The sequence below is a fragment of the Cynoglossus semilaevis genome, chromosome 18 (genome assembly GCF_000523025.1).
Source record: "Cynoglossus semilaevis isolate Cse_v1.0 chromosome 18, Cse_v1.0, whole genome shotgun sequence".
Taxonomy (NCBI): Eukaryota; Metazoa; Chordata; class Actinopteri; order Pleuronectiformes; family Cynoglossidae; genus Cynoglossus; species Cynoglossus semilaevis.
Window position 1 is genome coordinate 1,235,618 of NC_024324.1, and position 26,675 is coordinate 1,262,292.

At 49.1% G+C, this 26,675-nt stretch overlaps 1 protein-coding gene and 1 long non-coding RNA gene across 2 annotated transcripts in view; one reads left to right on the forward strand and one right to left on the reverse strand.

Annotated features, from left to right (window-relative positions):
- The window catches only part of col11a2 (collagen, type XI, alpha 2), a 48,416-nt gene extending 25,588 nt beyond the window's left edge, over positions 1 to 22,828 (forward strand). Inside the window, exons 2-64 of the mRNA XM_025064990.1 lie at positions 740 to 901; positions 2,266 to 2,476; positions 2,601 to 2,763; positions 2,847 to 2,969; positions 5,523 to 6,482; positions 8,162 to 8,281; positions 9,212 to 9,427; positions 10,476 to 10,529; positions 10,609 to 10,650; positions 10,875 to 10,937; positions 11,044 to 11,118; positions 11,234 to 11,320; positions 11,409 to 11,465; positions 11,787 to 11,840; positions 11,950 to 12,003; positions 12,146 to 12,199; positions 12,306 to 12,359; positions 12,463 to 12,516; positions 12,785 to 12,829; positions 13,110 to 13,163; positions 13,499 to 13,543; positions 13,628 to 13,681; positions 14,399 to 14,443; positions 14,718 to 14,771; positions 14,847 to 14,891; positions 15,167 to 15,220; positions 15,301 to 15,345; positions 15,443 to 15,496; positions 15,591 to 15,698; positions 15,800 to 15,853; positions 15,958 to 16,011; positions 16,116 to 16,160; positions 16,267 to 16,320; positions 16,409 to 16,453; positions 16,872 to 16,925; positions 17,002 to 17,055; positions 17,531 to 17,584; positions 17,683 to 17,880; positions 17,994 to 18,047; positions 18,122 to 18,229; positions 18,333 to 18,440; positions 18,516 to 18,569; positions 18,647 to 18,700; positions 18,779 to 18,886; positions 19,096 to 19,149; positions 19,227 to 19,280; positions 19,396 to 19,449; positions 19,520 to 19,573; positions 19,665 to 19,772; positions 19,973 to 20,026; positions 20,193 to 20,246; positions 20,328 to 20,381; positions 20,460 to 20,621; positions 20,714 to 20,767; positions 20,862 to 21,023; positions 21,107 to 21,160; positions 21,238 to 21,273; positions 21,366 to 21,419; positions 21,506 to 21,791; positions 21,877 to 21,989; positions 22,093 to 22,161; positions 22,243 to 22,479; positions 22,664 to 22,828. Coding sequence (XP_024920758.1) covers positions 740 to 901; positions 2,266 to 2,476; positions 2,601 to 2,763; positions 2,847 to 2,969; positions 5,523 to 6,482; positions 8,162 to 8,281; positions 9,212 to 9,427; positions 10,476 to 10,529; positions 10,609 to 10,650; positions 10,875 to 10,937; positions 11,044 to 11,118; positions 11,234 to 11,320; positions 11,409 to 11,465; positions 11,787 to 11,840; positions 11,950 to 12,003; positions 12,146 to 12,199; positions 12,306 to 12,359; positions 12,463 to 12,516; positions 12,785 to 12,829; positions 13,110 to 13,163; positions 13,499 to 13,543; positions 13,628 to 13,681; positions 14,399 to 14,443; positions 14,718 to 14,771; positions 14,847 to 14,891; positions 15,167 to 15,220; positions 15,301 to 15,345; positions 15,443 to 15,496; positions 15,591 to 15,698; positions 15,800 to 15,853; positions 15,958 to 16,011; positions 16,116 to 16,160; positions 16,267 to 16,320; positions 16,409 to 16,453; positions 16,872 to 16,925; positions 17,002 to 17,055; positions 17,531 to 17,584; positions 17,683 to 17,880; positions 17,994 to 18,047; positions 18,122 to 18,229; positions 18,333 to 18,440; positions 18,516 to 18,569; positions 18,647 to 18,700; positions 18,779 to 18,886; positions 19,096 to 19,149; positions 19,227 to 19,280; positions 19,396 to 19,449; positions 19,520 to 19,573; positions 19,665 to 19,772; positions 19,973 to 20,026; positions 20,193 to 20,246; positions 20,328 to 20,381; positions 20,460 to 20,621; positions 20,714 to 20,767; positions 20,862 to 21,023; positions 21,107 to 21,160; positions 21,238 to 21,273; positions 21,366 to 21,419; positions 21,506 to 21,791; positions 21,877 to 21,989; positions 22,093 to 22,161; positions 22,243 to 22,479; positions 22,664 to 22,810 — 6,164 coding nt within the window. The 3' untranslated portion in view covers positions 22,811 to 22,828. The remainder of the gene's footprint in view (positions 1 to 739; positions 902 to 2,265; positions 2,477 to 2,600; positions 2,764 to 2,846; positions 2,970 to 5,522; positions 6,483 to 8,161; positions 8,282 to 9,211; positions 9,428 to 10,475; positions 10,530 to 10,608; positions 10,651 to 10,874; positions 10,938 to 11,043; positions 11,119 to 11,233; positions 11,321 to 11,408; positions 11,466 to 11,786; positions 11,841 to 11,949; positions 12,004 to 12,145; positions 12,200 to 12,305; positions 12,360 to 12,462; positions 12,517 to 12,784; positions 12,830 to 13,109; positions 13,164 to 13,498; positions 13,544 to 13,627; positions 13,682 to 14,398; positions 14,444 to 14,717; positions 14,772 to 14,846; positions 14,892 to 15,166; positions 15,221 to 15,300; positions 15,346 to 15,442; positions 15,497 to 15,590; positions 15,699 to 15,799; positions 15,854 to 15,957; positions 16,012 to 16,115; positions 16,161 to 16,266; positions 16,321 to 16,408; positions 16,454 to 16,871; positions 16,926 to 17,001; positions 17,056 to 17,530; positions 17,585 to 17,682; positions 17,881 to 17,993; positions 18,048 to 18,121; positions 18,230 to 18,332; positions 18,441 to 18,515; positions 18,570 to 18,646; positions 18,701 to 18,778; positions 18,887 to 19,095; positions 19,150 to 19,226; positions 19,281 to 19,395; positions 19,450 to 19,519; positions 19,574 to 19,664; positions 19,773 to 19,972; positions 20,027 to 20,192; positions 20,247 to 20,327; positions 20,382 to 20,459; positions 20,622 to 20,713; positions 20,768 to 20,861; positions 21,024 to 21,106; positions 21,161 to 21,237; positions 21,274 to 21,365; positions 21,420 to 21,505; positions 21,792 to 21,876; positions 21,990 to 22,092; positions 22,162 to 22,242; positions 22,480 to 22,663) is intronic.
- A 1,873-nt stretch (positions 22,829 to 24,701) lies between these two features.
- The window catches only part of LOC103393871 (uncharacterized), a 3,007-nt gene continuing 1,033 nt past the window's right edge, over positions 24,702 to 26,675 (reverse strand). The window contains exon 3 of the long non-coding RNA XR_523054.3: positions 24,702 to 25,146. This is a non-coding gene — a long non-coding RNA (uncharacterized LOC103393871). The remainder of the gene's footprint in view (positions 25,147 to 26,675) is intronic.

Sequence of the window (26,675 nt, forward strand, 5' to 3'; positions counted from 1 at the left end):
CCCCTCCTCCTCCCCCCTCCGTCATTCCCAACATTCCTGTGAACAGATTAAAGTCATGGAAAAGGGTTTTTCAAAGACTTCAAACTAAGAACAATCTAAAAAAAAAAACACCCACAAACACAGAGGCTGTTGGTGAAATATTATATTCTATTTTTCACCAAAAGGTTTGGTGTAAAATACAGGAAAAACCAGCAGAAAAATAAACTTTAATTCATGAACAAACCACGGCTTTAGTCAAATTAGTCTAATTATAAAACCTTTATTTATCCCGTGGTTGGCTGTGTGTGTGTGTGTGTGTGTGTGTGTGTGTACTCAGTCTAACTCTGGTTCTAAAGTTTTCTGTTGTTTTTCTAAGTTAATGTTGCAGCAAAACCAGGTTGGCCAGAACTGGAACTGATTTCCTCTCCTCACTTTCCCTCTCCACTGGACTCTTTTATTTTTACCTCTGTGTGTGTGTGTGTGTGTGACATTAATGCTGTGTCAGCATAAATAGTGCAGTGTGTGTGTGTGTGTGGGACCGTTTGTTGTCCCCTAAACCCTGTGGCTCGGGGTGACTTCAAGGTAAAGGAAACAATAAACACTTCACAACGAATACCACCAGGGGTCACTGGTCCAGAAACAGGAGTTCAGAGAAAAGTTAAAAAAAAACTGGTTGTTGTTAAAGATGTCATAGTTTATTAGTACGATCCGCCTCAGCCAATCAGATTTAAATGAGCTAACTCTTCTTCTGCTCCCTCAGACCCGGTGGACGTGCTGCGGGCTCTGCAGGTCCCCTCTCTGCCGGAGGGTGTAAAGAAAGTCCCCGGCTTCTGCACATCGCGCCGCTCCGGCAGTCCTGACCATGCTTACCGCATCAGCAAGAAGGCCCAGATCTCTGCCCCCACCAAACAGCTCTTCTCAGGTGAGTCTCGGCCCTGGTGGCGGTTCTCAGGGTAAATATGGCGGTAAAACACAGGGTAAAGCAGTACAAGCTAACGTACAACGATGCTATGTACGTTAGCTTTAGTCAAAACAAGAAAAACGAGTGGTTGTTTGTTTTATATATATGTTATAAGGCTATGTGCGTAGCCGCGTTTTTATCCAATCGTATTTCAGCCTCGTGTGTTGCTAGGGAGAAATGTGCCCCGTGGCCTTTTAGTGACCGAATGGCAACGAGATTGTTTCGTTAACCAATCACATCAGAGTTGGGACACCAAGACCCAAACAGGCGATTTGAGTGATTTGATTGGATGGTCAGAGAAGAAACGTCTTCAATACGTCTGGACTGTTAGCATTAGCATGGATGACGATAGAAAAGGAATTGTTGTTAGAACGAACGGATTAGAGTATAGTATAGTATAGAATAATAATATAATTATATAAAAATAACTAGAAGTTTTGGTGAGTAAAATTATTTAGTCTTTTAAATATTATTATAATGTTATCGAGTTATTATTAATGTTATTTTATGGCCAGTTTGTCGCAGCTGTGGTTGAATTCGCAGGTTTGTTGATTCAGTAATGACGACGTTAATTTTACATTCGTTATCTACGACATATAACGAGTCGTTATATTGTTTTTGTTTCTTCTGTATAATATTGGTGACGTCTATGGCCATGACGACGTCATTAAGGTGTAGGGTCGTTAAGTGGGCGGTTCTACTGTCTCTGTCTGGGTTCCGTCTGGTTTATCTGTGTATCCAGGATTGTGGCTCCTGTGTCAGACTGCTGGATGTAAGGTGTAATTACAGCAGTCGAGTTAAACAGTGTGGGAAGAGTCAAACAAATAAAAGTGTAGGATTCAGTCACTGACACCCAGGAGTGGGGGGGGAGGGGGGTGGAGAAGGTGGTGTTTATGTGGTTTCAGAAGAAATCCTGAAAAGTAAGAACAGATTTTGTATGGTTTCTCTGCTCACTCTGCAGCAGCGTCACCTGTTATTATGTATGTATGTGTGTGTGTGTGTGTGTGTTCCTAATTCCAGGATTACAGGCTGATATTCCATAGTCATTAAAATCCATGCTGGTATTTTGCACTTTAATCTCTGAGATCGTTTGGGTTTTTTTCTCCATAAATCTTTGAGTGAGACAAACTAGAGCTGAAGCTAAAGTTCCCTCTGGGTAATTGTTGCTATGGCGACGCCTCCTGCGGCTACAGTTCAGTTCAACTGTTTGTTGTTGTAGGTTTGAGGTCGGACCAGCAGGTTCTGTTACCTGCTGAGCTAACAACGTTCTTTATGCTAAGTCGTAGCTAATTCTGGGCTAACGTCTCTGTCACCTTCATCGTCAGGTCGTTTCCCGGAGAACTTCTCCGTCATGGCTCTGGTCAAGGCCCACGCAGGTCTGCAGGCCTTCCTCCTCTCCATCTACAGTGAGCAGGGCGTCCAGCAGCTGGGCGTTGAACTGGGACGCTCCCCTGTCTTCCTGTACGAGGACCAGAACGGCAAACCGGCCCCAGAGGACTACCCTCTGTTCAAAGGCGTCAACCTGGCCGACGGCAAGTCAGTAACCAGACACAGCCTGTTTGTTCACTGTTGAACTGTTGGGGTCACACACACACACACCTTCCTGTTCAGGGTTTTGTCATCTGGTTTTTGTTAATGCACTTCCTTTGCCTCCCTCTAGGTGGCATCGCATTGCTCTCTCCGTTTCCAAGAAAAACGTGACTCTGCTGCTGGACTGCAAGAAGAAGATGACCCGCCCCCTGCCCCGAGGCAACAAGGCCGAGGTCGACACCAACGGCATCACTGTGTTCGGAGCCCGACTCCTCGATGAGGAGGTTTTCCAGGTGAGTCCAGGTCGTCTCGGCCCGACCTGACCGTGTCTCCAGAACCGTCTCTGATCTGGTCCATCCTTGACCTCCGTCCTCAGGGAGACATCCAGCAGCTGCTGATCGCCTCCAACCCTCAGGCGGCCTACGACTTCTGTGAACACTACAGCCCAGACTGTGACTCCCCGCTGCCCCAGACCCAGGCTCAGGACCCCAACACATTTGTGAGTGACACCAACGACACCGACAGCCACCGCGTGTGAATAAACCTGCTGTCCCAGAGTTCATAGCAGCTCTGGGACAGCAGGTGTGTGTGTGATATAAGAAGTGACAAACCTAAACCAAGTCAGTGGACTTTTCTACTTCCTGTGGGACAGATAGACGACAGAGAAGAGTCTGACATTAGTGCTCAGGCGCCACCTACTGGTGTAAAGGTTCTTAAAACAGTTCCTGGTAATCTTAGTGTCTGGGTTAGTGTTTGGTTTGTTCACCTCAGTCACCTGACCTGACCGTGTCATCAAAGTGCTGCTCTTCTTCTTCTTCTTCTTCTTCTTCTTCTCCTCCTCCTCTTCCTCTTCCTCACATCCTCGTCCTCTGCAGCAGTTTGTCTTCGTCCCCTGTCCTCCTCACCTCTGCTCAGGTCTCCAGGTGACATCATCATCACTTCACTCCAGCTCAGATCAGTGTAGGTCTGTTGTTGTTGTTGTTGTTGTTGAACACACAGAGAGGGTGAAACAAGCAGTGACATCATCACACATCAGACGTCTGATTGGGTCTTCTGCTGTAGACCAGGAACTACTGGCAGTGAGATGGTTTAAGGTGGAGCCTCTGTGCTTACTGAGACTGGCCTGTGTGTGTGTGTGTGTGTGTGTGTGTGTGTGTGTGTGTGACACGTTAGGAGCTCTGTGACCACAGTGACGTCTGAACTTCAGTCAGGCCACACGTCGTACACACACACACACACCTGTGCGTCCACTCCTTCCTGAATGAGTACAAATCACTGAGGTTTGATTCATTTCCACTTCTGAACTTTTTGTTTTTCCCTGAGTCAGAGCTGATGTGTGTGGACGAAAGGGGCAAAACTGGGCGGGGGGGGGGCAACAAACGTAGATCAACACCATCGTTATGACCAAGGCCTGAAGTGGCAGTATTTTACCCTCTGACCTCTGACCTCTGATGAATGGGAAAAACTAACATCGCTCCTGTTCTGTCAACATGTCTTACTTTTCTCCTCCTCCTCCTCCTCCTCCTCCTCCTCTCCCCTGCCCTCCCCATCCTCTGCTTAACCTCCCTCTCCTCCGTCAACCTCCCTCTCCCCCCACCTCCCTCCCATCTTTCATGCTCCGCTCCTCCTCCCCGCCTTCCTCCCTCCTCCCCCTCGCCTCCTCCGTTGCTCCACCTCCTTCAGTACTTTGATGAGGAGCAGGTTGACCATGAATTCCCCTGTTGTTATGAGGAGACAACAGGCGTTCCCTCCTTCTCCCCTCCTCACTCTGCAGGTAAAGGAGGAGCAAAAAGAGAGGGAGGGAAAACAAGAAGCTGGGTGTGTGGGAGAGAGGGAGAGGTTCGATTCCTGACCAGGCCGCCTCATGTGTTTTCAACTGTTGACTCTTTTATTTTTATCCAATAATGACCACGTGAAATCTTTGGTTTGGACCAGAGCAGAACGGCCTCCTCTCTCCTCCCCCACGTCTCCTCCCCCACGTCTCCTCCCCCCCGTCTCCTCCCCCACGCCCCCCCCCCCTCAGTTTAATCACCTCCTCTTTTTTTTAATCCTCCTCCTCCGTCACACAGGATCCACCTTTTCTCCCTGCGATTATGTCAGTGTCATTTACATGTTGTCAAATGTGTTTGTGTGTTCAGACGTGGCCAGGTGGGGGCGCTGTAGGGTGGTGGAGGTGCAGCTGTGTTCTTACACAGACACTCACGCCGTCTCCACCACCAACGGCAGTTTGAAAGACAGTAATGGACTAAAAAAAAAAAAACAGTGAAGGACGTCATAAAACAAACCTGTGAATCTGCTGCTGCTGTGGTGCAGTGGCTCATCACTCCTGTCTGCATGCAGAAGGTCCAGGGTTTGAGCCCCGGTCCAACCTCATACTTATGTTAGCATGATGTGTGAGTGTGTGTGTGTATGTGTGTGTTTCATCCTAAGTCCGTGACGTTACCCACCCCTGGAGGTCCAGTTAAGACTGACCTACTGAAATACTGCCCCCTGTCTTCTATCTGTTGCATGACTAACCAGAAGCCCCCACCCTCTCACACCCTCTGCATCAATGCAGTGTGTTTCTGTGTGTGTGTGTGTGTGTGAGAGTTCAGCTGCAGCTTCACCTGAGCAGCCCCGCCCTCAGTGCCTCCGCCCAACCCCAGCTGCGGTTCTTTAGTTTTGGGAATGGCATTACTGGAGAGATCTGCAGACCGATGTTCCTAATGTTCTGATCTGAAGAAAACGTGAACCTTTTCCAGGTTGACTCTCACCATGAGCCCAGTGTTTGTGAAGTCATGTGACTGACGTTGGTGCTGATGCTCTGCTGTATCCAGTAATGCCTGTACAGTCTCAGTAAATCGTCCAAGCCTTAGCCATCTTTATGTCACTGTTTCCTAAAACGTGCACTCTTGTCTTTCTGTCCATCCCTTCTCTGTGTCTCTCACCCCCTCCTAACCCGCCCACGTGTCCCCCATCTTCCTCCACCCTCTCTCTCTCTCTCTCTCTCTTTGTCAATATTCACCGTATCACACTAAACCACACACCAACCCACGACAATCGCGGACTCAAGAAGAAGACGTCTAATGGAAAACCAGCCCAAACTAAACCCAGCCCCGTCAAACCCAAACCTACCCTGGCCAAGTCGGCCAAGACCGGACCTTATAAACTAGTCGTCAAGCCCCCGTTGCCCACCAAAGTGGCCAAGACCTCCGCTGCTAAGCCGACCAAGGCCAAACCCGCAGCAGTGGAGACCTTCTTATCTAAGATCAGACCCACTGCGGGGGCTAAACCCAAGACCACAGCTGCCCCAGCTAAGAGTGTCAACGGCAAAACAGCTGCTGAGAAGAAGACCAGTGTTGTCAACGGCAACAAAAAAGCTACAGGAAATGGCAAAGCTGAAGCTAAACCAACGACTCAAGCCAAGGTCAGTGGTAAGAAAATCAACGGTAACGGAAAATCCTCCGCAGAGAAGAAGGCTAACGGAGCGGCAGCTGTCGCCTCTAAGGCTAACAGCAAAGTTACAGCTGAGAAGAAGGTCAACATCAAAGTCAAGGCTAACAGTGGAAAGGTTAACACTGTGGTAGAAGTCAAAGTCAAGGCTAACGGCAGTGGAAAGGTTAACACTGTGGTAGAAAAGAAGGCCGTTAGCAACGGCGCTGGCAAAACTGAAACCACTAAAAAATTAAAGACGGAGAAAGTTGTCAAAGTGGGTGCAGCTAAAGCCTCCGTCACCAGAGCACCCAAGGCCACAACGGCATCAAAACCACAGCCCACCAAAACGGCAAAGGCTGCGGCCGCCACACTCAAGGTCGCCAAGGTCGCCCCCGTCAGACCAACGCCCAGCAAAGTCTTCGTGTCAAAGAAGCAGGCCACGACCCCCGTCACTGTCCGACCCACTCCACCCAGACCCACCAAGTCCAGGGTGTTCCTGGATATCAAATCCCACCACAGACCATTCCCACCTTTTGGCAAGACTGCGCTGAGTGGAACCTCCTTCCCTGCCAAGAAAGTCACCAGTGGTTACCAACAGGTACTGCAGCAGGACTCAGGACGGGGTCCAGACTTGAACAGTATGTCCCTACAGTCTCATCTGGGGTCCAGACCTGTCCACCTTTTGACCAGAACCTCTCCTGCTGGGTTTCATCTGTTTGGACGAACATGACAGGAAGTGTGGTTCTATACCAGCAGGAAGTGACACACAGAGACAGGAAGTCAACGCAAAGTAGTCAAAATGGACGTCAAAATCGAAAGACAGTAAAATGTTGTAAAAAGCTAGTAAAGAAATTCCTTAAAGATAGCCAAAAATAAAATGCTAACAACCCCGGGAACTATTTAAGAAATCTGCTAAAAAGAAAAATCACAATATACACTAATTTGAAACAATACTTTTTTTTGCCCAAAGGTTAGCTAAAAATGAGTCGACAGATCGCTAAAGGTCAACCAGGAGAACGTTAGCCAAGATGTAACTGAAGGCTAGCCGTCAGATCGTCGACGTCTGTTCTCTCGGCTAACCTTTAGCTACTACAGCTATTATAGCTACTTTTTCTGACATTTACGTGAAGGTGATGCCCCCGCCCCCTGGTGGACAGTCTGGTCTTCAGCATGAATACCGGTTCATACCAATCTGGACCCTGTTTCTTCTGTTAATGTGTGGTCACGCCCTGACCGCGCCCTGTCCTACACCGTGACGCATGGCTCGCTGTTGAGTTTCACTGTCGCTTCTGCTGCTGAAACTGGATCTTCAAATCTGAGGCTCAAAGTTCAGTCCAGTGAATGAGCATGGTTTAGTCCGAGCTGAGAGAACAGCAGCACCAACACACGCACCACACCTGCACCTCCACCTGCACCTCCACCTGCACCTCCACCTGCACCTCCACCTCCTCTGGTCCACTCTCTCCTCCTCTGTGTTCTCCTTCTGTTCTGAGCCTGTGTTGTTGAAAAGAACGTCCTCAGAGAACCTCCAGACCTTCATCACAGCTGAACTGTGCAGCGACACCTGCTGGTGGAAGAGCTGTTGTTGTTGTTGTCATGAAGAGACGGAGGTTCTGTGAGGCTGAAGGTTTGTTTTTTTTTGTTGGTGGGTGAAACTAGACATCCTGAAAACATCGTCTTCATCATCTTCATCCTGATGTTTTCACCTTCAGTGGATGATAGAGGCTCCGCCCACAGTCGTTTTCACCCCCGGGTTATTCTGGACCATAGACTTTATCAACAGGAAATGGACCTGAAATGTGATTGGGTGAAGAAGATCATTTGACATGAAACCTCAGTGAGGTCCAACCCCCTCTGAGGTCTTTTATGGTCCTTAAATCCACGTCAAGGGTTTCACTCCAACCACCAGGTGGCGCCAACCATTTCCTGTATAAAGTCTATGACCTCAAGATTTCAGAAGAAATTGTCCAAAATAAAGTTCCAGGAAAGAAATGTCAGCAGAGTTATCTCCAAACTTCCTAAATCTTCCATGAGAATGTGGGTAAGATTTATAGTCTGGAGGAGCTGACGTCTCTTTTCTAAACATGACTCTAAAACTGCAGGGCGCTGGTCCCACAGCTGCCGCAGTTTTTGTTTTTTTATTTTTTTGTACTGATTTATTTTTTCTTCTTTTTAACTCACCAATAAGCAGATTTTGAAACTAATCACCCTCTTCCAATCAAATCTGCTTATTTCCTCCCCGCCTCTCCCCACTTCCTGTCCACTTTGACCAATCAGGACGTAGACACTGAACAAAGCGAGGCTGGCCACACCGCTACAGAGACTGACTATTTCTATGAGGAGACGCTCCCCGTGCCAGACGGTGAGGTGATTGGACAGGAGGACATTCCTGAGCAGGTAAACCACAAAGACGAGGTGCGCGGGTCACAGGAAGTGGCGGTGAGCCCAGTCTCTGTAGTCTAACCAAGTAACCCTAGTCTTCTCACCGCTCTAACCACACATCACTGATTGGTTGGCACTGATATCACATGACCAGACCCCGGTCGGTCTACAGACCACATCAAGGTTCCAGTCTTCACCACAGGAAGACCGGCTTGTTGAATTTTTGATGTGAACTTTTTAACGTCGGTCGCCGACTCTGACAGAGTAGAACAGTCCGTTCTGTTGCTCATTACTGACATCTGGTGGTTCCTGGGAGCCACTGCTGTCCAGTTGAAACTCATCTGCAGGTAGTGTAAAAAAAAGCAAACAAACAAACAAAACCAAACTGATAAAAGTCTGTCCATCTGCACACATGGTCCGGTCCAGTCCGGTCTGGTCCGGTCCGGTTCAGTCCGGTTCCCTCCGGTTCAGTCCAGGTAAGTCCTGTTAATCGTAGCATGTAGCAGCTAGTTTGACTGAAGGGTGTCGTAGTTGTAGATCAACTCAGAACCTGATTGGACGGATCAATAACGGCTGGAACTAAACCATCGATGGTTCCACACCGTAGCGGTTAGCACGCCAGCCTTCAAACAAAGAGCAGAGAGTCCTGGGTTCGATTCCCAGAAGAAAACACATTTTCTAACGGCTTTGGATAAAAACGGGGGGGGGGTACTGCAGTCGTAGTGGGGGGGTGAGGAGGTCGTTGTCAATGTTTTATTATTTTTCCTGATGTTTTTTTTTTAAGGTAAGACTCACTCCTGTCCATATATGCCCCTCCTCTCTCTGACCTCACACATCTGCCCTGTACTTCCTGTCCTGTCCTCCTTTCTTCCTTCATTCCTTCTTTCCTGTTTCCTCCTCCTGATCCCTCCCGCCCTGGTGCTGTGCCTGTAACACCACCACCAGCCACAGGTGGAGCCAGTGTTGGTGGGAGAGGAGGTAGACGCCACCAAGGCAGGTGGTGCAGGCGAGGAGCTCTTCACTGAGGAGTACGTGACAGGAGACGTGGGCCTGAAGGAATACGACTATTCCTACAGGGACTACAGTGAGCCTCTAGTGGAGACCGGAGGGAGCGACGCCCACATGGGCCCCGCCCTGTCTGCTGTGACAGATGAGGGAGGCGTAAGTTGTTTTTGCTTCAGCAGCAAAAGAAAAAAAAAAAGATTTTCAACCACGTTGACTTGAGATGTTTCTAGAAGCGTGTGGTTGACCAATGTGAAGAAACAACGTAGTTCTGTGATAAAAAACAAAACAAAAAACACAGCTGACAAAGGAAGCTGGACGTGTCTAAAGTTCACGTGTCAATTATCAGGGTTAGGCAGTTTAAAAAACAACAATTTATTCGTAGTAAAATCGTCAGCAAACTAAACACTTGTCCCATCATCACCTCCCAGCATGTGTCTGTGGGTGCTTCAACCTCTGGTCAGCGGCCCCAGCCTGTGTCAGAGCAGTCTACGACTGACGGTCTGACTGAATGAACTGAACTGAATTTCAGAAAGAAACTTTTTCTACATTTTTTTATTTATTCTTCTGTATTGATATATTGACTGTTTTCATTCCGTTTGGATCAGTCACAAATAAAAGCAGGTGAGAAACACTGCCCTCTAGCTGCCATTTCACCTTCCATTCCAGTGATGTGTAGAAAAGGTAATCGTGATTATTCATGATAAACGGAGATTAATCTGCAGTCACTCTGTGATTAATCAGATTAGGAATGTGACCTTTGACCCCCCGTTAAAGAATGGTCCAATGGTAGGGAGGAACAGTCAGAGACAGGCGGACATGTCCAGAGACTACAACGCCACAGAGTCAGTGTTTGAATCAGGGTCAAAGACCGATCCTGTTCCAGGTGTTGAGGAGTCCAGACTGAAGGGGGCGCTGCTTCATCAGAGGCAGAGTCACAGGCATCAGGCCCACACGGGCCTCATCCTGGACAGTAGGTAGGAGATAAATGGCATCCACGCAGATACCACTTATCTTAGAGCTGATCTGGTGTTGGACCTGCTGAGACGAGAAGGTTCTCTGAGGACCAGAGTCTGGAGAAGGAACTGAACTGAAAACAATGGGGTTTTTTGTTTTTTTTTTTTCATTAATTGTTTGTTGTTTTGTTTTTGCCGCTGCACCAACGCTGACCTCACCCTGTTGTCACCCCCACCTCTGTCTCCCTCAGGCTGCCATCAGGGGGCAGAAAGGAGAGAAGGGAGAACCTGCCGTCCTGGAGCCTGTGAGTCACATCAGAACATGAGCTGAGTGTCACTTGAATTAGAACTGTTGATAAACTGAAGGTGGCGTTGTCTTTCCAGGGAATGCTGATTGAAGGACCTCCAGGCCCAGAGGGACCTGCTGTGAGTAGATGTTGATCCAAACCTTCTCTTGTCGTCATCGTTAGTATAATTATAACTAACGCGTCTCTATCAGCTTTAATCTTTTCTATCTTTGTGTCTTTTTAACGTATAAAAATAATCTATAATATAATTAATAATAAAGTTAGGTTAAAAAAACATTCATTATAAACCAACATCAGTAGAAATGTTCAGAACATTCTAAAAACGCGTCTCCTCTGGTGCAGGGTCCCTCCGGCCCCCCCGGCTCCTCTGGACCCCCGGGCTCTGTTGGAGACCCTGGTGAGAGGGTGAGTGGTTCACGTCTGGGTTGTTCTCTCAGGTCATTGGATGGAATATTTAAAAAAACAACAACAACAACACGATCAACAAACAACTTCCTGTCTCCATCCTCAGGGAGCGTCTGGAAAACCGGGTCTTCCAGGAGCTGACGGCGTCCCTGGACCTCCAGGAACTTCAGTCATGTTGCCTGTGAGTCGTGAATTAATCAGGTGTAGAACAGTTTGAGGCCCAGCCTTGGAGGCTCTTGTTCATCAGAACTTTCTTAATCCTCCTCCTCCTCCTCCTCCTCTTCTTCTCCTGACAGTTCCGCTTCGGTCAGGGTGGGGGAGACAAAGGTCCGGTGGTCTCTGCACAGGAAGCTCAGGCGGCGGCCATATTGTCTCAGGCCAGGGTCAGTCCTCACACATTCAGAGTCATGAAGATGTTCCTCCGTGACCACTGATGAAGAAGATTTGTCTTTTCTTTCCCCGTCTCTGTAGATGGCGCTGAAGGGTCCTCCTGGACCAATGGGATACACTGGACGTCCTGGACCTCTGGTATGTTACCTGAGCTCACCTGGTATTCTAGACTGTAATTCTAGCTAGCCCGCTAGCTACGCCTGCGTTTTACAGAGATTACATCAGCTAGCTAGCTTGCTAAGCCTAAAAGAAAATCAAGCTGGTTAGTTAGCTAGCTAATTCATTTCATCCTTTAGCTCATTTTAGCCTAGCAGTTTGCTATATAGCCATTAAGCTAGTAAGATAATCGAGTTGTTTAATTTGTCTGTTTAAGGAACAATCTAATTGGATAATAGTTGGTTAATTGGTTGGTTAGTTAGAGTGTAATATATGATGATGACATGATGGTTTGGTTTCCAGGGAGGTCATGGAAGTCCAGGTCTGAAAGGAGAGAGTGGAGACCCTGGTCCTCAGGTGAAAACAGCAGAAACTTCAAATATATCAATTATATATATATTTATATTTGTGCAGTAAATGTAAATGTATTTTGTATTTGTCATTTAAACACCTCATATTTTCTCAGGGCCCCAGAGGACCCCAGGGTTTGATGGGACCTCCCGGCAAATCAGGAAGAAGAGTGAGTATTTAAATAATCCACAAGAGGGCGATCTGTGACTAAAGTGTTCATCTTTCAGTCATTATTTTTAAACAATCTAAATGTTTGTTTTTTGTTTGTTTTCTCTCTCTGTTTCCTGGTCCTCCTGCTCCTCTCCTGACAGGGTCGTGCTGGAGCAGACGGAGCCAGAGGAATGCCTGGAGAGTCTGGAGTCAAGGTGAGCTCAGGAAGTTGGTTTTGTGTTGGTAAAAAAGAGCTTCTGTTTGAGCAGCAGCTCTTCTGAAGAGTCTCCTCTCACCCGTCTCTCCTTCTCTCTCTCTCAGGGTGACCGTGGTTTCGATGGCCTGCCTGGTCTGCCCGGTGACAAGGGACATAGGGTGAGTGAGTGGACGTCCTGGTGTCGTCATGGAAACATTACATCTTCATCAGACAGAGCAGAGTCAGGGTACTGAAGACCACTGTGAACCTTTGTCTCCTCAGGGCGACTCCGGACCCATGGGACCACCAGGATCCCAGGGAGAGGACGGAGAGAGGGTGAGGAGACCTGCACAGAACTGATTAATAACAAAGTCAAACAAACCATAATGATCAACGTTAGCTGAGCACCCTGACCCTGAGGACCCTAACCCTGAGGACCCTGACCCTGACCCTGACCCTGACGACCCTGACCCTGAGGACCCTGAAGCCGTCACACCAACACAGACACAAGGCTCCATACTTTATGATTAGTTCTTAGAACTCTTGGTCGCCACCTGCTGTCTAACATCTTAAGGTCACTGACATGTTTGTTTGCTGTCCTCAGGGAGACGACGGAGACATTGGACCCCGGGGTCTGCCAGGTGAACCAGTGAGTGTTTTCTTCGTCACCTGGTTTCATTTCCTCCTCCTCTTGTTGGGCCTTTTCTACCTGTCACTCAAAGTAGAGTAGACGCTACAAAAAAGGTCGAGTCAAAGGTCATCCACTGTAAACAACCAAAGGTTTGAGTCCAGACTGTCCTCGGTCCAGAGACGTGTCCTTCAACTGGAGGAAAACTGTGACCTTTGACACCTCTTTGACCAAGTGTGATCATGTGATCACAATTAAATGACTGATTCCTCTGTGTGTGTGTGTGTGTGTGTGTGTGCAGGGACCTCGTGGTTTGCTTGGACCTAAAGGTCCTCCTGGAATCTCTGGACCTCCTGTGAGTACATGAAGCTAACGACTGTTCAGTCTGTGCCTGTTGTCCCTGAAGACACCAGCAGGGTGTCCTCTGTCCCTGGTGTCCACTGTGTTCTTTTGACTCTGCTAACGTCCACATGTACAGACACAGCGGTCATGGCTAAACATCCGGTCAAATAATTAGCATATGCTGAAAGACATGCTAACAAACTGCTACAAACTGGAACTATTTGCTCAGAATCACAGACGTTGATGTCAGATGTGATGTCCTGTATCACAGCAGCCTTAAGTGATCGATTTAAACAAAACATTAACATTTTTCAACATTGTTTTTTTTTTTTTTCCTGTTTCTTTAAGGGTGTGCGTGGAAACGACGGGCCGCAGGGACCTAAAGGAAACCTGGTCAGTGTGGACCGAGCTCTAATGATGGTCAGATTTCAGTCAACCTTCAGGAGTTCATTCATTCTCTCCTCTTTATCTCATCAGGGTCCTCAAGGAGAACCTGGTCCTCCAGGCCAGCAGGGGACTCCAGGAACCCAGGTCAGACACCATCTTCCAGTGACCCCTAAAAATGTTGACAATTTATGAATTAATTAATTACTGCAAAACCTGCGTGGACCCTGTTCAACTGGACTGGACATCAAAGGCGTTGTTGATGTATCACATGGGTTTGGAACCTATGGCTGGCGGCCCAGATGTGGCTCTGTTGATGACGGCATCTGTCACTCGGATGAATCTTAGCTGCATTTCTGTAGATTTAAGTTTTTCTTCAGAGACTTATTATATTATATAATTATAATTTCTAATTATCGTCTTGTTTAAAAATCCACACATTTAGTTTAATATTCAGAGTAAAAAAGAAATATTTTATGGCTGTGACGGAAATACTTTTAAAATACATTTAAAAATATGTGACTTTTTGACTCTCTCTGCTAAAAGTTGTATCACAACAGACGACAGTGTGACTAAAAGTTAGCCAGAGCTACAGTAGCTACAGCTAAATGCTAGTTACAATAGCTACCAGGAAGAAGCTAAACTGTAACTGAATGTTAGTACAGTTATCATAATGCTACATGCTACCTCAGGACTGTGTACCAGTGCTACAGACCATGGTGTCAGCAAAAAAAAAAACCAAAAACCATTCTAAAAAATAAAAATGCCTCTTCTTCCTGTAGCTCCTCTGTTCTGTCTGTGGTGTCGTTAGCACGAGAGTGGCTAAAGGTTAGCAATGAATGAATACTTGTATGTGTTCCACAGGGAATGCCAGGACCTCAGGGAGCCCTGGGACCTCCAGGAGAGAAGGTAAGACCACCAGGACCACCAGCAGGAGGCGACTTCAGTCTTCATTTGGACACTGGTCTTTATTTACTCCGTGTTTTTAGAGTTAAAAGATTTTGATCCAAACTTTGATCTGACCCTGGATCAGTTCATACACAAACACAGAGGTCACCTCAGGACACTGAATAAACACTGGACAACAGCACCACCCAGTGGACAGAAGGAGATACTGCTTCTTTTTTCTTTTTTTTTTCTGACATTTCATCATGTCCACTGACTGTGTCTCCTTGTCCACCAGGGACCGACTGGAAAACCAGGTCTGCCGGGAATGCCTGGAGCTGACGGCCCTCCTGTACGTTTGTTCATCACTCTGTGTGCGTGTGTGTGTGTGTGTGTGTGCGTGTCTAATTGTCCTCCCCCCCGTCAGGGTCACCCAGGTAAGGAGGGTCCTGCTGGTACCAAAGGAAACCAGGTGAGTCACCTGTTGTTGTCGCCTGTCTTTCCTTCTGGGAACGTCGCTGACATCTGTCGACTGATGAACGATGACACGGCACTTTTTAAAACTCTGACTGATCTACGGAGGTTTCACCAACCTCCACCTGCTGCTAACTGTTGAAGCTAACGTCCGTCTGAGGACTTTCTGACTGACCTTTCTGACCGACTGCTTCATACTTTACATCTAAAACCTGAGTCTGAGTCCAGGTCTCTCACTCACTTTATTCACCCCGCCTCCCTCGCCCCCTCCAGGGTCCAAACGGCCCCCAGGGACCTATCGGCTATCCCGGCCCTCGGGGCATCAAGGTGCGTTAAAGAGTGAATCTGATTGGTTGGTGAGTGGTCGTCCAGCTGATTATTGTTGATTGACTCTGCTCTGATCACAGGGAGCTCAAGGAATCCGTGGTCTGAAGGGTCACAAGGGAGAGAAGGTGACGCACACACACACACACACACACACACACACGTAACAGGAAGTGTCCTGGTCCTGGTCCTGGTCCTGACGTCCACTGTTGTCCGTGTTCGTAGGGAGAAGACGGTTTCCCTGGAATAAAAGGAGATTTTGGAGTCAAAGGAGAGAGGGTGAGACAGACCCCCCCCCGCTCCCCCCCCACTCACCCTCTGAGTCCTGCTGACTTACACCTCCCCTCACTGTGGTCTGTTTCTACACTGACAGGGTGAGATCGGAGTTCCAGGACCCAGAGGAGAGGACGGTCCAGAGGGGCCAAAGGGCCGCGTCGGACCCCCTGGTGAAGTCGGACCCCTCGGATTAGTCGGAGAGAAGGTGAGATGAAGTGTCGACAAACACTCGATCTGACGTCAAACCTTCAGCTTCGCTCTGATTGGTCGATGTCACAGATGATTGACATTCTCACCTGATTCCAGGGTAAACTTGGAGTTCCAGGACTTCCTGGTTATCCTGGAAGACAAGGACCAAAGGTAAGTCCTCCGCCGCCCGTCGTAGTTCTAGTTCTTGTCCTCGCACCAGATGTTGGATCACCCTCCTCTCAAACAGATGCTGATGAGTTTGATCTGTTTTTCAGGGATCTCTTGGATTCCCTGGATTCCCAGGTGCAAACGGCGAGAAGGGAACCAGAGTAAGTCCTGGGTTCTACTGCAGAACCTTTGTTTTTTCTTTGTAGATTTTGTTCTTTTCTCTGTTCATTTCAAGAGGTTGAATCTACAAATATGTTTCTCTCAGGGTTTGGGCGGGAAAGCAGGACCCAGAGGACAGAGAGGACCAACGGTACGGTTTCACTGGATCACAGGATCTCTACTCAGATTTACTCAGAGCGTTAGGTTGTCGGTTGAACTCCACAGTCACTTCCTGTCTCTCTCTCTGTCACCTTCAGGGACCCAGAGGTCAGAGAGGACCAAGAGGAGCCACTGGGAAATCAGGAGCCAAGGTTTGAGCACACTCAGCTTCCCCTCGGTGTTTTTAATCTTTGTGAGTTTGTGGAGCCTTCGTTCACCGAGTGTTTGTCTCTCTGTCAGGGCACGTCAGGCAGCGATGGTCCTCATGGCCCCCCAGGGGAGAGGGTAAGTACTGCAGGAGTACCCCGACCCACGTGTGTCCACATGTCCAGGTGTTAAATAAATCAGTGACTCCTGGAGTCAGAACCGATTGATAATGTCTTTGTTGATTGTCCTGACGGTTGACGGACGCCTGTCCTCACGGTTGACGGACGCCTGTCCTGACGGTTGACGGACGCCTGTCCTGACGGTTGACGGACGCCTGTTTTTACGGTTGATGGACGTCTGTCCTGACGGTTGATGGACGTCTGTTCTGATGGTTGACGGACGTCTGTCCTGACGGTTGATGGACGTCTGTTCTGATGGTTGACGGACGTCTGTCCTGACGGTTGATGGACGCCTGTCCTCACGGTTGACGGACGCCTGTCCTCTGAGTCCCGTCTTCAAATATATTCTGACATGTGTCCCATGGTCTCGTCTCCAGGGTCTGCCTGGACCTCAGGGAGCCAACGGTTTCCCAGGACCTAAAGGACCACCTGTAAGTAGGCGCTCGGTCACCACCTGGTCACAGACTGGACTGTGGGTCACTGATTAAATCCTGGTTCATTTCACAGGGACCTCCAGGGAAGGACGGACTTCCTGGACACCCAGGACAGAGAGGAGAAGTGGTGAGTACCAGTCCAGGGACCGATGGGTTCTGTGTGTTCTGTAAACCTCAGGTGTCGGGGACCTGGTCCAATCAGAACCAGGTTTGTTCACCTGGACCAATCGTTCGACGAGACCCTGCAGCAGGTTCCAGGGTCGACTCCCAGAGCGACCTGAAGACCTCACCAGGCAGAGGTCCAGACCAGATGGTCCCTCATCTGGTTCCGTTTCCTCTGAGAACCTCCAGAAGAACAAGGTTCTCACCCGCTGACCATCGCTGAGAGAACGTGAAGGAACAAGGACTGGACCGTCCTTCCTGTTCCGTCCATTTCTTATTTACAGTCAGTGTTTGACCAATCAGGCGGGATCCTCCACACAGGAAGTTCTGCGGTGGTTCCCATGACTGGACTGGAACCTGAGGAGAACCCCGGGCCGTAGACCTGAGGTCATGAGGTCATGAGGTCAACTATGGGCTGAACTGAACTTTATCTGTTCCAGGGTTTCCAAGGTAAAGTGGGTCCACCTGGTCCTCCTGGAGTGGTCGGACCTCAGGTGAGTGTCTCCGTCTCCTCACGTCCTCACAACGTTCCCTTCACTGTCCTCCTTCCTTACGCCGCTCCACTTCCTGTTTCCTTCCTCCGTCCTCCCAGGGTCCATCAGGAGAGACCGGCCCCATGGGAGAGCGTGGCCATCCCGGACCCCCAGGACCACCTGGAGAGCAGGGGCTTTCTGGACCGTCAGGAAAGGAAGGAACTAAGGGAGACCCTGGACCTCCAGGAGGCCCAGGCAAAGACGGTCCTGCAGGTCTGAGAGGTTTCCCTGGAGAGAGAGGACTTCCTGGAACGCCGGTGAGTGAGAGACAGGAGACTTCTCTGGACCAGGACTTCTCTGGACCAGGACTTCTCTGGACCAGATACTTGGGCCTTAGACAGATTAGTGACTCCTGCTCTCTGTGTTCCAGGGCGGTGGAGGACTGAAGGGCAGTGAAGGACCTGCTGGACCTCCTGGACCTGCTGTAGGTGTCAGAACACTTCACTCTCAGACGGTTGTTGTTCTTGTTGTTCACCTGGTGCTGCTGTCTGTGTCCAGGGTTCTCCAGGTGAGAGGGGACAGTCTGGAACTGCTGGACCTGTTGGACCTCCGGGCAGACCTGGACCCCAGGGACCTCCTGGACCAGCTGGGGAGAAGGGAGTTCCTGTGAGTGTTCTAGAAACTCAGAGAAGGTCACGTGACTGTCTGTCCGTTTCTAAGCCCTGTGTGTGTGTATGTGTGTGTATGTGTGTGTGTTTCTCCTGTGAAGGGCGAGAAAGGTCCGATCGGCCCAGCAGGTCGGGATGGTGTGCAGGGTCCTGTGGGTCTCCCTGGTCCAGCTGGATCAGCTGGGGTACCAGGGGAGGACGGAGACAAGGCCAGTGACACACCAACCACAGCGATGTTCTTCTCTGTTTACGCTCTGCTCTGACCTGATGTTCTGTGATTTCAGGGCGAGGTCGGAGAACCGGGTCAGAAAGGTGCCAAAGGAGCCAAAGGAGAACACGTGAGTGTGAGAACGTGGTCCTGAAGGTCCATCACACCTCCTCTGGCAGGTTCTGACTGCTTCTCTGTCTTCCCTAGGGTCCTCCCGGTCCACCTGGGTCCATGGGTCCTGTGGGTCAGCCTGGTCCTGCTGTAAGTCTGACCTTTGACCTTGGACAGTCTGTAGGTCATGAGGTTGTACTTGTTCCTAACGTCCTGATGCTGCTGCAGGGTGCTGATGGAGAACTTGGACCCAGAGGTCAGCAGGGACCGTTTGGAGCCAAAGGTGACGAAGGAACCAGAGGGTTCCCTGGAGCTCCAGGACCCATCGGACTTCAGGTGAGAACCACGAGTCCGGTCTGGGTCAGGATTCTGGGCTGGGTTTAGTCTCTCGCTCCAAACTCCAGAGAGAAATCCTCAGATTTTGGCTCAGTCGCAGTCACTGATGTCGTCATCGGTACTTCAGACGCGAACAGAGACTACTCCTCCTGCTAACCTGCTAACCTGCTAACGTGCTAACGTGCTAAGCTATCACATTTGTCCTGCAGGGTCTTCCAGGACCGTCTGGTGAGAAGGGGGAGACGGGAGACGTTGGACCTCTGGTGAGTTCCTGTTCTGCTGCTCAGTCATGGAGAACGTCCTGAAGAACACTCAGAACATGATCTTTGTCATTTTCCAGGGCCCTCCAGGACCTCCAGGCCCTCGTGGACCTGCTGGACCCAACGGTGCTGATGTAGGTTTTTAGCCTGACCTTGGTTTGACCTCTGACCTGAGGCCTGTCTGTGTGACATTCAAGGACCGTTACATTTTTACAGAAATAACTCCGTGTCTTTGTTGGACTTTTCCAGGGAACTCAAGGTCCTCCTGGAGGCATTGGTAATCCTGGACCTCTTGGAGAGAAGGTGTGAACTTTAAGGTTTTCCCGGTTCTTGGTCCAAACCTTTGGTTCTACTAACGGTTCATTTTGTGCAGGGAGAATCTGGTGAAGCTGGACCGCCTGGAATTCTTGGAGAGCCTGGAAAGAAGGTCAGTGTGTCTCTGAGAACCCCCCCCCACAACAATCACTGATGGCTCAGTGGCGCCCCCTTGTGTTTAACACATGTCCCCCTTCATCCAGGGACCTCGTGGAGAACGTGGAGAGAAAGGAGAGGCGGGACAACCTGGAACTGCTGGACCTGCCGGAGGACGAGGACGACCTGGAGACGATGGACCCAAAGGAAACCCGGTAGGACCGGAGACTGATCACTGATTGGACGCTGGTTGAATTAGGTTCCACTTTGTAGGAGGAAATTTAGCTAAAGTTTTTTTCTTCTGCTGAATAAAACCTGATGTGTTTCTTTGATGCTAACGTTTAGCTTCCTGAATGCTAACGTTTAATTATAGTTTGGGCTAACATTTAGCTTCTGTCTGTCCTCTGAACCTCAGGGTCCTGTTGGGTTCCCTGGTGATCCTGGTCCTCCTGGGGAGCTGGGTCCCAGAGTGAGTACTGTTCATGTTCTAGTCTCTCAGATTAACTTCATCCTTGATGAAGAGCGCTCCTGGTGGTGAAGGTCTGTGTGAAGGAGGTCCAGGTCCAGGTCCAGGTCCAGTCTGGGCCTGGTCCTGGACCTGGACCTCCTTCAATCTCTGAACTGTTTCCTCTCAGGGTCAGGACGGAGCCAAGGGCGAGCGAGGAGAAGATGGAGAAGCAGGAGAAGCTGTGAGTTCACACACACACACACACAGGTGGGGGAGTGGCTGCTCCTCCTCACCTCCTCACCTCCTCCCTCTCTGTCCACAGGGCACACCCGGACCTCCTGGAGAGAACGGACCTCCTGGACCTCCAGGGAAGAGGGTAAGGTCTCCGGTCCGTGGGAACCAGTCGTCCCTCAGATCAGGTCCACATGGTCTCATGTCCTGTTCTGATTCTCAGGGTCCGGCCGGAACCAGAGGAGCAGAGGGACGTCAGGGGGAGAAGGGGACCAAGGGAGACTCAGGAGCCGTTGGTCCTCCAGGAAAGACCGGCCCCGTTGGCCCCCAGGGTACACCAGGAAAATCAGGGACCGAAGGTCTGAGGGGACTCCCAGGACCAGTGGTCAGCAGAACCTTTGTCTTTTTTCCTGTCTTGTGAATGAGGAGACTGGAGGACATGATGTTGACCCGTCTCTGTCTCTGTCTCTGTCTCAGGGTGCAGGAGGATCTCCAGGACCCGCTGGACAGAAGGGACCACCCGGACCCCTGGTGAGAGACCAGAACCGGTTTGTTCTTGCCCTGTCTGAGCTCCACGCCTCCTCTTTTTAACGTCCTCCTCTTCTACTTTCACCTCCTCCTGCAGGGACCTCCTGGTTTGCCAGGTCTGCGTGGAGACCCCGGTGCCAAGGGAGAGAAAGGACATCCTGGTCTCCTCGGTCTGATCGGACCCCCGGGAGAGCAGGGGGAGAAGGGAGACCGCGGACTGTCTGGGCCTCAGGGATCATCTGGACCCAAGGGAGAACCAGTAAGTCTGTGCTGCCCCCTGGTGGATGAACATGGTTCCTCAGTCCTCTGGACGGACTCTCACGTCTCCTTTGTTTTTGACAGGGAATGCCCGGAGGAAGTGGACCTTTAGGTCCCGCTGGTCCTCCTGGTCTGCCCGTAAGTGTTTTGAACTTCTTGGACTCTCCTTTCTGTTCTGGTCTCAAACACTGACGGGTGTCTCCTGTCTTTTCCAGGGTCCTCAAGGTATCAAAGGAGTCAAGGGAGCATCTGTGAGTGAAGTCGTCAGGTCATGTCATCGGCCAATCGTGTTCTCTGTCACTCCTCTCTCTCCTAACTCTCTCCTTCTTTGGCTGATGTTTAGGGAGGTTCTGGACCCAAGGGAGAAAAGGGAGTTCAAGGACCTCCTGGACCTCCTGTGAGTGATTTGGTCCAAAACTGTATCTTTATTAAAACAAATACCAGGTGTCAGACCCAGACTGCTGACGTGGACTTGTCTCCCAGGGTCCACCAGGTGAGGTCATCCAGCCCCTGCCCATCCAGAGGAGCCCCAAGTCCAAACGCTCCATCGACGCCAGCCAGCTGCTCCCAGAGTCCGACCCCGACATGCCGGCGTCGGACGCCACCGGTGCGGAGTTCCAGATGGACAGTGAAGGCCTGGAGGAGATCTACGGCTCCCTCAACTCCCTACGCCAGGAGATCGAGGGCATGCGGTTCCCCCTGGGGACGCAGGACAGTCCAGCCCGGACCTGCCAGGACCTGCACCTCAGCCAGCCCCACCTCAGAGACGGTACGGGGACAGACGGGGGGAGGAGGGGGTTAAAAACTCAGGTCACTTCCTTCATCTTGTTCTGTCTCACTGTCGCCCTCTGCAGGAGAGTACTGGATCGACCCCAACCAGGGCTGCTCCAGAGATTCCTTCAAGGTCTTCTGTAACTTCACGAATGGAGCCGAGACCTGTCTGTATCCCAGCAGGAGCGTCAGCACGGTCAGTCCCACACCAGGAGGCGCAGCAGCAGGAGGAGGAGGAGGAGGAGGAGGAGGAGGAGGTGATGAATTCAAAAAACTAAAAGTTTCTTCTCTGATGGCAGGTGAAGATGAGCTCCTGGGACAAGGAGACGCCAGGATCCTGGTACAGTCAGTTTAACACTGGTACCAAGGTGAGTACCATCTGGTCCACAGCAGTGTGGCGCCTGTATGACCTTTGACCTCCTCCTCCTGACCCTGCTGCTCCCTCTCAGTTCTCCTACATGGACTCTAACGGTGAGGCGGTGGGCGTGGTCCAGCTGGGCTTCCTGCGGCTCCTCAGCGTCCAGGCCCAGCAGACCGTCACGTACCACTGCCACCGCTCCGTGGCCTGGTCCGACCAGAGCTCCCAGGACAGGTACCAGCGGGCGCTGCACCTGCGGGGGGCCAACGAGGAGGAGCTGAGCTACGAGACCAACCCCTACATCAAGGCCTTGGTCGACGGCTGCTCTGTGAGTCCACACACACACACACACACACGAACAGGGTCTCAGTCCAGGGTGTGGTCCACAGTATGTGGTCTATGGGCTGTAGCCCACACACACAGTCAAACAGTCTGACAAAAATACATTTACATATATTTATAGATATATTTATAGATATATTTCTGACCCCCCCCCCCCCCCCCCCCTTCAGTATCGCAAGGGCTTTGACAGGACGGTCCTGCAGATCAACACGCCGCAGGTGGAACACCTCCCCCTGCTGGACATCAAGGTGTCAGACTTTGGGGAGAACAACCAACAGTTTGGATTTGATGTGGGACCTGTCTGTTTCCAAGGCTGAACACACACACACACACACACACACCTGCACTTAGACACACACACACACACACATATATAACACACATAAACAAACATGTCTGGTAATTTGTAAATTATCTTGTAAATGACAACACACACACACACACACACACACACACTTGGAGAAACAGCGACTTCCTGCCAACAGTCGTGGACGTCAGACAACAGTCTGATCAAAGAGGAGGAGAACCCACAGGAGAACGTTCTCCAGGATCAGCCCAGGGTTTTCTTCACAGACGGACCTCCCACATCACCTCCTCCTCCTCCTCCACCTCCTCCTCCTCCTCCACCTCCTCCTCCTCCTCCGCCTCCTCCTCCTCCTCCACCTCCTCCTCCTCCTCCACCTCCTCCTCCTCCTCCGCCTCCTCCTCCTCCTCCACCTCCTCCTCCTCCTCCACCTCCTCCTCCTCCTCCACCTCCTCCTCCTCCTCCTCCGCCTCCTCCTCCTCCTCCGCCTCCTCCTCCTCCTCCACCTCCTCCTCCTCCTCCACCTCCTCCTCCTCCTCCTGCAGCTGTTTGTCTCTCCCTCAGTTGGTGGCAGGAGGTGAACGTCAGGACAAACACAAAACCTTTTCTCCCTCGACGTTGACGTGACTGACGACAAACACAGCAGTGGAATTTAGTCATGAAAAAAAAAAAAAACCTTAAAGATATTCTGGACAGTAGGTGGCGTTGTCGCTCTTCACTTGGGTCAGACAGGTTTGTGACGTGGGGCCGTGACCCACGTCGGAATTCTCGGTTTCCTTCATTGACAGTGAAGTGTCTGCTTCAGCGTTAGCTCCAGATTCACACCAACGATTCACACCCACGATTCACACCAAAGATTCACACCAAAGCTTCACACCAACGATCCACACCAAAGATTCACACCAACGATTCACACCCACGATTCACACCAACGATTCACACCCACGATTCACACCAACGATTCACACCCACGATTCACACCAACGATTCACACCCACGATTCACACCAACGATTCACACCCACGATTCACACCAACGATTCACACCCACGATTCACACCAAAGATTCACACCAAAGCTTCACACCAACGATCCACACCAAAGATTCACACCAACGATTCACACCCACGATTCACACCAAAGATTCACACCAACGATTCACACCCACGATTCACACCAAAGATTCACACCAAAGATTCACACCAACGATTCACAGCAAAGACAACATCCTGTCACCGTCTTCTCTTCGCTAACGACTTAACCAGTTATCAGTCTTGATTACAGCGCCCTCTGCTGGATCTTTCTGGTGGTGCTTTACCAGAGTTCAGATGTTCGTTTGTTTGTTTTTTTAGTTGGACGATCAGTCGTTAAGTTCTGACCAATCCTGTCGCAGTGTGAAGACATGTGAGCGTGAACCAGTGGATTTAAAAGCCATTCTTTTTATCGACCAAACCTGATACTGTTGTTCTCCGACAGAACGTCCTCCTCTTTGTTAGTCCGTGGTGGGACAGGACCTCCTCCTCACCCCCCCCCCCCCCCGGCCCCTCCGTGTTGTTTTTTTTTATTCAATATTTAATCTGGGATTAATTGTCAACGTCTTCCTGCAGCGGTGAATAAAGTGAACGCTTTACCAAAAACACGTGTGACACGGTGCTAATTATGCCAAAGTCCTTTCGCCCTAACCGGCTGTTTTTATCATCTTTAGTCTTTCTCTCGGGGTGAATGTGCGTTAGCTAACATTTGTACAGAAATAGTGATTTTCTAATGTATTTATTGAAAACACAAACGACAAATCCACACACACACACACACACACACACACCTGTGTGTCCAGACTCAAATGGTGCTTCAGCGCCCCCTGCTGGACAGACCTGCGTCAAAGGTGGTTTCCTTCTTTTGTATTTATTTCCAGCAGCTGAGGCTAAAGGTCACGTGAGGGTCAGCTGGGGTTCTGTTCACGTCCGGTCCGAACCAGAGGTTCTGTGTAACTTCGTCTTTAGATTTTCTTTTTTTCTTTTATAAAACTGTGCTGTTGTCGTTCCAGGTTCTTCTTTTTGCCTCTGTTCTAATTAAACGGTGACTCGTCGGTTCCGTGCCTGTCTTTGGTACTGTTTACTGGTTCAAGTGACTGTTTGGTGTCTTTACAAGAGTCTCTGTCAAACCACAGCACGGAGGAGCAGAGCGGGGGGGGGGGGGGGGTGTTCACCCACCACTGAATTTAATATAAATATTGGTACAAAGTGATGAAAATCTGTGTTTGTTATGATGAAGAACGACCTCCACGTCTGTCTTTGTTCTGTTTACATCAGCGTCTCCACATCACAAACCAAACGACACAAACATTATGGTGCTGAAAAAAAAAAAGAACAAATAATATTTTAAAAATTGTGTGTAAGTAATTTTTTAAATAAAATTCCTGTTTCTGTAATATATAATCTTTTTAAAAAGAGCTGCTTGACTCTTGTGTTTCTTCAGACTCTTGTGGGTTTTTTTTTTTATCTTAATGTCATAGTTAACAGGCGGAGGTCAAAGGTCACGGCATCACCGTGGTAACAGAATTAGCTTCATTAATGGAGCCTTTATAGCTGCAATTCAATATCGTTTAGGTCACGTGATAATTATTCAATTGGCTGAAAGAAACCAGGAACATCTGCCTTTTTTTCTTCCTAAAAGTAACTTAACATGTATCGATAATATTTTGGGTTTTTTTTATCTTAATCATTTGTCATTTCTGATTATCGTTTACACGTCACCGACCTGTCGCTCAGCTTGTAATATCGCGAGATTAAAGTTCCGTTTTGTTCCGCGGCGCCAATCACTGTGCCTCACGTGTTCTCGCGATATTCTACCGGGGTCTCCCCCAACCTGTTCCAGTTCACGCTGCCTCTCGCGGGAGAACGTCACTGTTCGATCGTCCCAAAAAAATACAAAGTCCCCGAAATGCCTTAAAATGCAAGATTAGGTCCTAAAACATGCTGCCAGGTGATTATTTTATATTTAAAACTCTAAAAAGTATTTTATATGAATATTTCAAAAATCACCCAAAACACGCCTTACTATAGCCTTACCATCGTGAAAAAATCTCAAAAAATAAAAAGTCCCCGAAATGCACTAAAATGCAAGATTAGGTCCTAAAACATGCTGCCAAGTAATTATTTTGTGTTTTAAACTCCAAAAAGTATTTTTTATGAATATTTCAAAAAACACCCAAAACACGCCTTACTATAGCCTTACCATCGTGAAAAAATCCAAAAAAATAAAAAGTCCCCGAAATGCACTAAAATGCAAGATTAGGTCCTAAAACATGCTCCCATGTGATTATTTTGTGTTTTAAACTCCAAAAAGTATTTTTTATGAATATTTAAAAAATCACCCAAAACGCGCCTTACTATAGCCTTACCATCGTGAAAAAATCTCAAAAAATAAAAAGTCCCCGAAATGCACTAAAATGCAAGATTAGGTCCTAAAACATGCTGCCAAGTGATTATTTTGTGTTTTAAACTCCAAAAAGTATTTTTTATGAATATTTCAAAAATCACCCAAAACACGCCTTACTATAGCCTTACCATCGTGAAAAAATCCAAAAAAATAAAAAGTCCCCGAAATGCACTAAAATGCAAGATTAGGTCCTAAAACATGCTGCCAAGTGATTATTTTGTGTTTTAAACTCCAAAAAGTATTTTTTATGAATATTTCAAAAAACACCCAAAACACGCCTTACTATAGCCTTACCATCGTGAAAAAATCCAAAAAAATAAAAAGTCCCCGAAATGCCTTAAAATGCAAGATTAGGTCCTAAAACATGCTGCCAAGTGAATATTTTGTGTTTTAAAGTCCAAAAAGTATTTTTTATGAATATTTCAAAAATCACCCAAAACA